This window comes from Thunnus albacares, chromosome 10, assembly GCF_914725855.1.
Source record: "Thunnus albacares chromosome 10, fThuAlb1.1, whole genome shotgun sequence".
Classification (NCBI taxonomy): Eukaryota; Metazoa; Chordata; class Actinopteri; order Scombriformes; family Scombridae; genus Thunnus; species Thunnus albacares.
In genome coordinates, this window is record NC_058115.1 from 13,033,680 (window position 1) to 13,046,338 (window position 12,659).

The 12,659-nt window shown below is 41.8% G+C and overlaps 2 protein-coding genes across 2 annotated transcripts; one reads left to right on the plus strand and one right to left on the minus strand.

The window, feature by feature from the left end:
• Window positions 1–4,099: 4,099 nt before the first annotated feature.
• On the minus strand, window positions 4,100–7,931 carry si:dkey-27i16.2 (regulator of cell cycle RGCC-like). Its single transcript, XM_044364481.1, has 5 exons — window positions 7,819–7,931; window positions 6,706–6,870; window positions 5,934–6,014; window positions 5,255–5,317; window positions 4,100–4,711 (listed from the first exon to the last, which is right to left on the minus strand). Exons 1-5 carry the CDS (start codon window positions 7,838–7,840, stop codon window positions 4,704–4,706), a joined length of 339 nt encoding a protein of 112 aa, XP_044220416.1. The 5' UTR covers window positions 7,841–7,931; the 3' UTR covers window positions 4,100–4,703.
• Window positions 7,932–9,439: 1,508 nt separating this feature from the next.
• On the plus strand, window positions 9,440–12,659 carry pcdh20 (protocadherin 20). Its single transcript, XM_044363024.1, has 2 exons — window positions 9,440–9,574; window positions 9,944–12,659. Exons 1-2 carry the CDS (start codon window positions 9,440–9,442, stop codon window positions 12,458–12,460), a joined length of 2,652 nt encoding a protein of 883 aa, XP_044218959.1. The 3' UTR covers window positions 12,461–12,659.

Genomic DNA, 12,659 nt, shown 5'->3' on the forward strand with positions numbered 1-12,659 from the left:
GAAAGGTTTGTTTACATCTGTAATTGTGAACACAGCAGGAAAACAGGCTAATATTCTCAATTATGATAAGTTAAGAAACACACAAAATGCTGATTTTGCATCATTTAGATAAAATCCTCAATTAGCATAAAAATATCACTCAAATTTAATATTTAATGTCCAAAAGCGGCCAAGACAGGAGTCTACAGTCATGCTAATGGCTCTGTTAGGTGGGGCTTTGAGATAAATGCTAAAATCAGCATGCTCACATGAGTGTTTACATGCACACTATTATCCTGGTTATGATTGGGGTTTTTTGGAGTATCCTGGTTATGTGTTGTGCATGTGAATACCATATCTTGGTTTCAGAAACCTGGATATGGCCTTATCCCGGTTTTTTAGAAACCTGGATATGATACATGGAGTATTCCAGTAGAAACCAGGATACTGTCATGTGTAAACACCTTATCCAGGTTTCTGAACATTCTTTGTTGGTACAGAACATAGTGGCTGGATACAAATGACCAAAACCAGGATACTACTGAGCATGAAAACAAACTCAGTTACAATGCCAACATGCTGATGGCAGCTTTACTGTTTAGAATTTCCACCATCTTAGTTTAGCATGTTAGCACGCTGATATTTGCTAATTGGCACCAAAAAAAACTACAGCTGAGGCTGCTCGGAATGTCTTTAGTTTTGTGAGCAACCAAAGTATTAGACAAATTAAACTTTTGACCTCATGGTGGCCCTAGATTATAAGTGAAGTGCTCACCAAAGTTATTACAAGTCATCCTTAGGGGGACATGACTAAATGTACCAAATTTCGTGACAGTTCATCCAAAAGTTTTGAGACATTTCACTCAAAATCATAAAGGTGGACATCCCAGTGGTGCAAGGGGAAAAGTCAGGATCACAAAAGTCATCAGGATACTGTTGTCTGAAGATTTTGTGTTAATCCATGAGTGGTGCAATATTTAATTTAATAAGTGAAAGCTTTGACCTGTAGTGCTAAAGGAAATGTCAGAGGATCACCAAATTTAGTATGATTTATCCTCTGGGGACCATCATGGATATCTTCAAATGGCAGTCAATCTAATAGTTGTTGAGATATTTCAGTCTGAACCATAATAGTAAGCTCACAAACCAACCAACAGACAGACCAACACTGCCATCAAGCAAAGCTGTTAGCATGGCTAAAAAATTAAGCTATATAGGACTGTTGTAGTTTATAATTCGTGCTGCTGCAGATCGGATCGGTGTTTACTATCCAGTCATATCAGAATATCAAAATAACAGAGAAATGTTTTCACAGTATTTATGGCTTACATGAATATATCATATGACTTGTGAAGCGGTGTCATATGAGAGATTATTTCACAGCGCACCACCAAGTCCTTTTATGGTTCAAGCTCCTCGTTCTGCCTTTTGTGAGTTCTGCAAGAATAACAAAGCAGTGATCTGAGTCCTTGATCCAGGCTCAGGGACTGGTCTCAGTTATGTAAGACCCAGTCAGAGTCTGACAATTCAGTGTGTGTGTGTGTTGGGTTGGCGGATTGGTGGGGTGTGTGTCTGTTGGGCGGTTGAGCCAGCTAATTCCTTGGGAGAGCGTTGTTAGCCAGGACCATTTCAGAAGCTCTCAGGGGAGAGTCGTTGCGCCGGTTTCTCATCAGGCAGATGACAGAACACTGCGTGCTCTGCATGCTGCTCTCATCTCGGCCAGGATAGCCTCACTGCACAGACCATATCTCTGCTTCATTTACTCATTGTCTGATAATAACAAGTGTCTCCTTTCTGCTATACTCAATTACATCTTCATTAGCTTTCTAACTAGCTTAAAACAAACCAGCATTGTGTGCAGAGATTTTAAGTCTATGTGACATTTATTACCAAGATGCCTGAGTCTATAGGTGAAAGCCGTGAGAGGTACAACATGATATTTATTATGTCTTCATCTCTCAAGACCATTCCCTGCCTCATCATAACATCAATTAATTTTAATTTATCAGCTAATGAACTCAGTTCATTCATCATTTACTCTGTCTGTTATCTAAACAAGGCGACTGGCTGACATATTGGCCTCTTACTTTCGTGTGCTGCCAATCAAATACCAGCCTCGTAGTAATTAACAGATAAGCAATGGGGAGGTGTTCCCATAAGACAAACTGATATATTACATCAGATCCCATTGAAGAGCAATCTAATAAAAATCATACAGCATAATTAGCTGCCGGTGACTTTTCGTGTACAATGAAATGACACTGTGGATTAGAGCAGGTGAAGTGTGGCAGCAATGTCAAGCACCAGACTGGATACAGAGCTACACCTCTCAAACATGCAGTTACAAAGACACAGCAACAAACACAAAAGTGGGAACCGAATTCCAATCGAATGCCTTTCAGTTTCATCTGCCCTGTAGCGTCACGTTTCCTGCATTGTTGCAGTTCCTCGCCTTCTGTCTCCTCTGAAAACAGGATGTGCCCTTCGTTAGGGAGGGAAGTTCCATCATGTCAAAGCCAACTTTGTTTGTTACTATCCTGAACAGCTGTGGCCTCAATCAGTCAACATTGCTTTTCTCTAAGTGGAACAGACAACACAGGAGGAGCAGGTTACTCTATACCACCCCTGTGTATTTCTCTATTGTTTGAACACTTTCCCTTTTGGTCTCTTTCTGCTCCCATTATTCTTCTTTCCTTTACAGTATGTCACATTTTAAGGTAATTCTCTTTCACTTCCTCCCTCTCCCTACAGACGAGCGGCGGCTCCTGTCTCGGTCAGCAGGGTTAAATAGTTGGCCAGAGTTCAGGGCAGAGCTAAACTTTCTGAATAAATTGTCTTTTAATAAGACATAAACAGACAGGGAACAGTATCTAAAATGTCCAGCCGTCCTTCCTTTGGCCGCTGCTACTCACATCATGTCAGAAAGCAGGTCCAACCAAGCATCAGTCTATCCATAATATATCACCAGGGGACAGTAGTATGGATGGCAGGTCGTATCAACTGACTGTCAGGGGATTTTTAAGGAGAAAACAATGACAATTCAATAAACTGCTGCTCCCTGACCTTTGGTCCCTGGTCTCCGTTTCCACGAGGGCAAAGTTTCCCTCTGCTCTCACCACTCCAAAACCAGACTCTTATGTGTGATTACAGTAAGCTGTGTGACTAAATTTGAAAGATTGTTGACTGTTGGTTTTTTCAGCATTATACTCGACTCAACTTCTTCAACAGAGCGAAAGTAATTTTGCATACTTCAGTTGAATTTTACACTCAATGAGAGAACTTGTGACTGAAAAACACACCTTTCAACCACAACGTACACTTCTGCCTAGTTTGTTTCTATGCTGTGTTGCTTTGACAACAGCGAGGAGTCAAGTCAGTTTTATTTGTATGGCACCATATCATAACAGAAGTTATCTCAGGGCACTTTTCATATAGAGCAGGTCTAGACTGTACTCTTTACAATATTATTTACAGAGACCCAACATTCCCTCATAAGCGAGGAGACACCTGTAAATGGATGATACTTGGTAGACCTAAACTACAGTGAAATGACAGCCAAATATAAACACAACTATGGAGGGAAAAGTCATAGCTAGGTGATTGCAAGGATGCTTTTTTTATAGCCGACTCAAACAGAGCAGAGCAACTTCCGTCCTCCAGTTCAAAGCTTTGATTTGTGGTAATAAGTTACAACAGAGTCAAAGCCCCCACCAAAGAATTACAGCACAAAGTCTAAATGATCATTGTTTCTCACAGTGCAACTGACGCACTTCCCTTTTTTCCCTATTTGAGCTAAATTTGTTGGTTTCCTGATTCAGTGGCAGAAGTGAAACTCAAAGCATAATGAGAACAGACGTACAGGAAACATGGCTACAAACAAAGACAAATGGGTGATGGGCTCCTGAGACATGTGGTGTGACACTAGCAACAGTCAGTTTGGGGGAACGTGAAGGTGTAAGCACACTGGATATAATTTGTTGTCAGTAGTGTCAGGAATATTTTTTGGAAAACTGAAAGGCTTTCAAAGGTGTGTGTGTGAGTATATAGAATCAGATGTGGGCAAGCAGATTCGATTTTGTTTTAGATCAAAATTTAAATTCAAAGACAGAAACATGGTAACATAGTCAGAATTTAGTTTTATTTATACATGCATTCATCTGTACAACAATTTATATAAAAAAGAGTATTAACAAGAACTGTACATTGAAAACACCAGCATTTAAATGACATTTGATATTACACAGCAGATCTGAACTTGGATTTGAAATTAGTTTAAAGTGCCGTCTGTAATTTTGAACTAGACAAAGGTCAGCTTCCTTTAAATGAAAATATAGAACTGAGAATTTAGGGCCTTTTCCTGCTATTGTACTTCAAATGTGGCGTTTACATGTCCTCTATACTCCAGGCAGCATATTCTCACACATACATGGACAGATGGAAGCTTTGTCTAGTTTTAGGAATATGTCACACTTCTTGGACCTGATGCTGCAGGGACGTCGCCTTGCTGGTTGGACGCGGCGTTGCCAGCGGTCTGTGTTCTTGCATTTTGGAATGGAATGGCCTTTTAATTTCTGATGTTAACCTTTTCCCCTGGAGCAGGCAGGAGAGCGTTTGCTTCCTCAGATCTGCTCTGGCGTAGATCTGCCTGTCTGCTCGGCAGTAGCCAGCCGTGTCGCCCCCAGCCTGTTTCTCCCCCCTCCACGTGGCTCTCTTCATCTCTCTGTTCACATCTCTGCAAGAGTAAGAGAGAGAAAAAACTACATAAGCTCAGGAGCCAGAATAAGAGAGAACACTGGCATGCATTGACTAATAAGCCTTGTTAAGATAAAGGGGGAGTTACGATTAATATGTAACGTTCATGCTCTCTGTGTCAAAACCACTGATAGCACCGGATGCATGCTTTGCTTTTTGTGGTTTGCTTGTGCACATGCAGGGCAATGAAGGTGTTCATAGGACTCTGAAACACCACTGCCTTAGCGCTGATAGCAGGATCATGATGCTCATGTAGTGAAGTATGCTATTATCACTAAAGGGCGTGTAGATAGTCCACCTGAGTCCCCAGACATGGCATTTACACACAAGAGGTGCTCAGAGATAAACGGGATAGAAACAAGGTGGCTACTACGCACTCTGTTTTTCAATGCGTTACAAACATGCACTCTGTCAGCGTCTCCGCCACCATTACACACTGCAGCCTGCTGGCTTGTCAGCTTAAGTGCAAAAGGAATAAAGAAAAGATTGAGTGATAGGGGGTGTAATTCTCTTAAATACGCACCAGCAAGTTCCCGGTCCAACATGTCGATAAAACTCTCAAGTTCCCTCGTGTCTCCTAGCTTGGCTGCAGAAAGAAGACAGAAAGAAAATGAATTTGAGGAACTACAGGGAAAAAAAACAGCCATGGAACATTTTTGTGGAGAAATGCAGCTCAGTTCAGTGGTATTTCCTTTGGACCAAATGCTGAAAAGTAATCTAAGTCCCAGAATTACATATGAACCAAACTGCTTTTGGGGTGGAAAAACAACACTTTTAGCTTCTTTTCTACAAACTGAGATAAAGCTGATCTTAAGTGCTATAAAACCTCCACAGCTCGATAGATCCCACCAAGATCTCAGTTGTAAACATCTTTTCATATTCTGTATAGTCACAGACAGAGCGAATGGCACCTCCTGGTCATCTTTTTTGTTTTGTTTTGTTTTCATCCATTGAGATGCATGCAACAAAAATACAACAGCACCTGAGCCGTCTTCACTGCTACACAACAACACAAATAACCCCTGCAGGAGACGTCACAGTCACAGCGGCAGGCGCTTTGTTGTGTAAAAACAAAAGAGCTCCCAGCCTAATGTGGAGGGTTTTTTGTGTAGCTGTGATAGTGATCAGAGCAAAAGTGATAGTGATCACTGTAAGAACGAGGGCTATCTGGATGGAGATAGTCTGATGGATGCCTCAAGTACCTTTCGGTGCCAGCGTTATGCCTGCTGTGTGAAGCTCCTCCTCGCTGGTGTTCAAACTGTTTCCCAAAGAAGCTTCACTGCCTGGGGGGGAGAGAGGGAGGCAAAGAGGGAGTCAGTGGAGATAATAAACAGAAGACAACCACTTAGGCCAGCCCATGCAAATGATCAACAGCAACAATGACTACAATCGAACACAATGCAAGAGTTGCACATAATGATAATAACACGCAGTAAAATGAAGGTAAACGCTTGTTCGCTGATAGCGACTCCCAAGCGTCAGCTTTTGAAAGCAGCTCGCCTGTTGAAACATTAGGGGGGCCAAAATACTTTCAATAATGACGACACATGGGAGCAGGGAAAAAACACTTTCTTCTTTTATCTCATAACCGTTGACAAACAGCAGCAAAAAAAAAAAAAAAAAAAAAGCAAAAGACAATCGCAAAAGATGAGTTATCCATAATTGCAGTTCATTCCAGTACACAGCTATTGTTGTGAGCAAAACAGCCACTTTAATAGAAGTGTACAGGGATGTGTCCTCTTGTATTGTTAATTTCATGCAAATTAAAAGTGTCAAGCTGCAGTTGTTTGGGCTGATAAAAGGGCTCAACCGGCACCCATGGGGACTCCACACACCCTCACTCACTAGTAAATGATGCACTAAGTAATGTCTTTCCTTCTCTGAGCTTTGTACAATAAGCGAACATTATTTTAATCACAGCGATGGGTGTGCTGAACAGTAACATTGTTCTCTGGCGATGATATTGTCACTCACTGTAATCTGAGTCCTCGACTCCGCTATCGTCCCCTTGCACAGTGCGAGTCTTGGCCTCCTTCAAAACGTGCTGGTAAGCGTGAGGTTTGCTTTGGGCCGGGGCCTTCAGCTCCTCCACCACATCCTGGAACTCCTGCAGCAGCTCACCAAGCTCGAGCTCCAAGTCTGTGGAAAATGTGACAGCAGTTGGAGAGAAATCACGTTATTCCACTGGAAGAGAATTTTAAGATCGTCTGAGGTTATTTCACAAACTAAAAAAAAAAAAGATACAAGTCTGGGTAAAATGTGATGGGTACAATATCTTGAAAGCCCTAAATAAACTCAGTGTATTTTGTATTTTGGAAATAAAAACATCTCTGAAAGGTTTTTGACATTTTCTGATAGGACAAATAACTTGTAAGACAAATATTGTGTGGGTGAAAATGAAATTAAATAAAAGTTAAAAGCCAAAGCCTGCAGTTGAAGTTTATGTCAGTGGGTTGTGTCAGATAACTGGATGTGTGAAAATAAACCTAACAGCCCACAAGGCATATAAAACATCTAACAGCAGCCTGTAAAACACCTGGTCTGTAAACTGTGACATAAAAATATTACATTTTAACCTAAATTCAATGCTTTGGACTGTGGTAAAACAACATTTTAGGCATTTTCTTGAATAAATGCACTACCATAAGTGTAGGATCAACGGATCTCAGTTTATCCACCGTTTTATCACAAAGTCATTTTATTAGGCTGACATGACAAAAATTTTACAGTCTCCTATGGGTTATATAGGCTATACAGGCAGAAAAATGTAGTAGGATATAGCAAGAAAATGTAAGACTCATATTCAAGTAAAAATGTAACAAATAAGTAAGAATAAGAAGTAAAAACGACAACATGTTCTAGAAATCTGCTGATTCTCTAAGTGTAGATTTAAGTATTATCAACGTGTTGTGATATATAAAAAAGATAGAGCAGGACATGGGTTTTAAAAAGGTGAAATACACCCATCTTCTACTTTCCAGCTTCTCTGACAGTATTATACATGTGGCTGCTGTTTCTTACAGACCTGTAATCATTATCACTCTACCATCATTACAAACTAATGTCTCAAGTAGTCGTTGGACTCACCTGTGGTCATTTCTGTGGACATGCTGGAACAGTGAAATAAAACACCACCAATCTGCTGTGTGTCTGGCTTCAGAGCGGTTTTAAACTGACAAACTGGGACTGTAGTTTTATTGTAAAGCCCTCCACACCCGCTCAGCTATAGCGCCGCGCCAGCCAATCATGTCACAGAATTAAAAAAAAACCCAGGTTCACTGTAACTGGAAAAATGTGGGCGGAAGGAAAAAACCCCAAACGCGTCTACAGACAGAAATGAACTATTACGTAACTGAAGTTGAGGCTTACAAAGTTCCGTCGTCTCTTCATTATTCATCGTTCATTCGATTTTAAGGTGCAAGCAGCTGGCTTCAATAAGATTTTACAGTCGCTCTGGGTTTGAAGTGATGATTATCACTCCGTGTAAGAGCCCTGTCACACTGTGCAATCAGCTTGAAAAACATATTTTTACTAGATTAATTTATATTCAAATTCCTGGTTCATGAATAAACGGCACATATGTAGAAAAACGAGCTCTTTCTCCATCTGTCAAAAATAAAACTTTTAATATCACGCTATAGTGGCTGCTGAGTAGTAGTTTTATGTACTTTACGAAGAATGTCATACCATGTACGGACTATTCTTTTGGATTGCTTTTTTATTCTCTGTGTTTGTTTGTTTTATTGTGTATGTTAAGTTTTGGGATAATAATAGTTCATCTATAGCTTAATTGTAGTATATGTATAGCTGAAGCGGTGCAGTACTCTGCTCTACCGAAAGAGGGCAGGGCCAGTGCAATTTCTGTTCAAACTCCCTCAGGACAGCTGTGCGGGTCTGAGGGTCATATTATGCAATTCCCACTGAGGCAGCCTGGCATCTTTATCACTTATAACTGGTGGAAGAATGATCCTTGAAGATGATCCTGAAGATGTATCGCAGTGTAAAAATACTCCATTGCAAATAAAACTTCTCCTTCCAGACTTTTACTTGTGTATATCATATATATATATATATATGCATAGTCTATTAATAAATGTTATTATCGATTAATTATTGTTTAATATATGAAAATCAATTATATTTATGTGCTGATATGTTTTGTATCTTCAATCTGCACCTGCAAAATAACCAGTAACAAAAGTGCTAAATGTAATACAATTCCCTATTAAATGTACTCCAAAATTGTAATCGAGTAGCCTAAATGTACTTTTCATCACGGATGTTTAAAACTAGTATTTATGTTACTGTGTGAATGCAGTAAGAAGATTAAGCATTATCCAATCTGTTAAGGATATCACGATCATGAAGGCTTTTGTAGTTAAAAACTACAACTGCAACAGAAGACAAATCTGAGAGAAAAATGATTCAGAGAGCGATAAAACATTAAGAAATAGTTTTTAAAAATCAGGTGACAGGTATGCTAACAAAATAGTTGTGTAAGCACATACGGTATTGGCACATTAACATGTCTCATACAATTTAGAGGCAAAATATGTACTTAACACAAGCCCAATGATTACTCATTCTTTAGAAACACTTGAGTTGCGACAAAAACATGCTTTCAGCTCATGCAGGTAAACCAGTTGTTCTTCTAACGTCTCCTGTGTCAGCGTGACACACAAGGTAAGTGTTGTAGGAGGGGCATGTAATGAATTATGCCTTTAGCTGTGCAGTTTTAGGTTGCTGCCTCAGTCCTCAGCATTCATTTGCTGCTGGGGTAACATGTGTGATGACGATGGGCCATGGGACTCCTGATAATATGAACTGGGCTGGACTACTGCAGGTCAGTGAGCCAAATGAGCTGATGTGAAAATACAGAAATATATGTAAATGTTTTGGAGGGTTTTTTTGTAAAAATGAAATATATGCTTCATTATTTGCTTTTTGTTTGTGTGTGTGTGTTATCTGTGGGTGAGAGTAATTGGTTGAAGATAAGCAAGGGGCATCATATTACCTTTACTGTACAGTTGCCTGCTTTTAAAAGAGCTCACTGAGGCATGAAGTTTAAACCTTATCACTACCCGGGAAAACTTCCACACTCTTTCAGGTTCAAATACAACAATCAGGGCTATCAAATCATAAGAAAAAAAATGAAATGCCGGTGCTGTTTTCAAAGAAATTACTCCTCACAGCTTATTTCTTCTCTCGTCAGAATCTGCTGTTTTTGGTCCATCTCAGGCAGATCATGTGTGGTTCCGTCCGGTTTTCCATCCCAGAGGAACAGGAACCTGGTATTCTGACCGGGTCACTTAGTAAACACTTTCCACCTCCGTACCAGCTCCTGACCCAGGAGTATCTATGGATGGACAAAAACAGGGGGAATTTTTACACCACTGAGCAAAAGATGGATCGCGAGGCCCTCTGCCCTGAGGAGACAAAAGCTGAGGAATGCATTATTCTACACAATGCTATCGTGGGGCCCTCAAGAGACCTTATACAGTTTCCTGTGATCATAGAGGACATCAATGACAATGCGCCTCATTTTGAAAACAGTGAAATACACCTGAGGGTGTCTGAGGACGTGACAGCGGGAACCAGTTTCTTATTAGACGCCAAGGCTCATGACAGGGATATTGGTCGTAATGGGAAGGTGCAGTACCACCTGGAAGGTTCTGGTGAGTTTTTCAGTTTAACAGTTGATGAGGAGTCTTTCATCACCCTAGTTGTGCAGACAGCTTTGGACAGGGAGACTCAGGAGCAGTATCAGATGGCGCTAGTGGCCAGCGACTGTGGCTCAGACCCTTTAAGTGCTACAGCAACTTTAATAGTCACAGTGACAGATGTTAACGACAACTGTCCAAGCTTTAGCTCTGATAGCCCCCGCAGTGTCACCATCCCCGGAGATTCCCCAAAGAACATGGTGGTTGCTCAGGTCACAGCCACAGACCCAGATTCAGGCCCAAATGCTGCCATTGTTTATTCCCTCAGCCCCAAAGTCTCTGAGCAGGCCAAAAAGCTCTTTAGCCTTGACAGCCTCACAGGGTACATCAGACTAACACAAGACCTCCAGAGTGACAACTCCGAGGAGCTGGTGTTGAAAGTGTTAGCTAGCGGCCATCACTGCCCCCCAGCAGACACTCAGGTAACCGTAACTGTGCTCCCCAAGGCAAACCAAGAGCCAACAATAAAGATCGGGTTCATAGCAGAGCATCAAAACCAGACTATGGTGTTACCAGAAAACCAGCCCCCCACTGTCTTAGCTGTTTTAGAGCTGGAAGGTGACAGCAGCTTTAAAGGCTCATCTCTTGCCATCGAGGGTGAAGTGCCTTTCACTTTGAGCCTGCAGAATGGCAAATACCTGCTTTCCACATCAAAGCCCCTAGACTACGAGATGAAAAGTGAACATCATATTTCTGTGGTTGTTCACAGAAGATCAGCTGAAGGATCTGTGATCGCTCCTACTAGGCATGTGATCAGGGTGTTGGTGGTAGATGTCAACGACAATGCTCCACAGTTCCTGCATTCTCACTACCAGCTGGAGGTGGAGGAAAACAACCAGCCAGGGATGTCACTGTTGCGGGTCTCAGCTTCAGATGCAGACAGTGGATATAACGGCAGGGTGACCTACAGGCTGGACAAACACACATCTACCATCTTTAACATTGACCCTGCGACAGGTCAACTGTCTGTGTCAGCTTCTCTGGATAGAGAACAGCAGTATGTACACACACTGACCGTGTTTGCACGAGACAGTGGCTCTCCTGCCTTGGAGTCTGTGGCAACAGTATCCATTCGTGTGGTGGACCAGAATGACAATGCACCTGTTTTTCTAACCCAACATTTCATCTTCTTCATCCCTGAGAATGTAGCACAGTTTGCCCAGGTGGGGAGGGTAGGGGTGACAGACCCAGACGAAGGGAAGAATGGGAACACAGAGTTGCATGTTGTAAACAACAGTGAACCTTTTGTTGTGGATAACACCCAGGGGACATTACGCACCACAACCAACTTGGACCGCGAAACAGAGGACCGCTATGAACTCTATCTGCTGGCCAGAGATCATGGTCACCCAGTCTCTTTGACTTCCACTGCCAGGGTAACCATCTTTGTGGAGGACATCAATGACAACCAGCCAAAAGTGATCCTTCCCAACAGCAACTTCTCATGCCTGACTGTCTCCCCAGAGACGATGGCAGGTACCATGATAACAAAGATCTACGCCATCGACGAGGACTCAGGACTGAATTCAGAGATAACGTACACTGTTGTGGCGCAAGAGCCAGCACACAACGGCAGCCCCTTCCGGGTGGATTCAAGGTCAGGGAACATCACATTAGCTCAGCGTTTGGTAGGAAACAACCTGGGAATGCATCACCTGTTTATCATGGTCAGTGATGGGGGGAAACCAGCTCCACTTCATACTACTGTCTGGGTTAATCTGCTGGTCAATGAAAGCATGGAGCCCTGCCAACTTGACAGTGCACCCACCTGGACAGGGCCAGCTGACTTATTGGTTCAAAACCTCTCAAAGGCCCCCATCTGTGAGGTGGAGGAGAGCGCTACTAGATATGCTCAGCTGACACTGTTAGTAGGCCTGGGAATGTTGTTGGCATCCATCTGTTTGCTCGTGGTGACAGCTGTTTTATACCTGAAACAGAGGAGAAGACGTCCACCACAGAAAAATGAGATTCCACTCAGGCTCAAAGACAAATATTACTCTGATGACTAACAGAATAAAGCAAGCAATGTGTGTAATCCTCACTTGCACAGTGTCAAGGATAAGATCAGCCTGTGAATAAAATACATTCTGAATAATCCAGAGGCTTCTTGCATTTTAATCATCAAATTTGTTGAATTATTCTGATACACAGTTCATTCAAACATTTGTCAACTGCACAATATTGTGGAAATTAAGTTTATCCATTTTC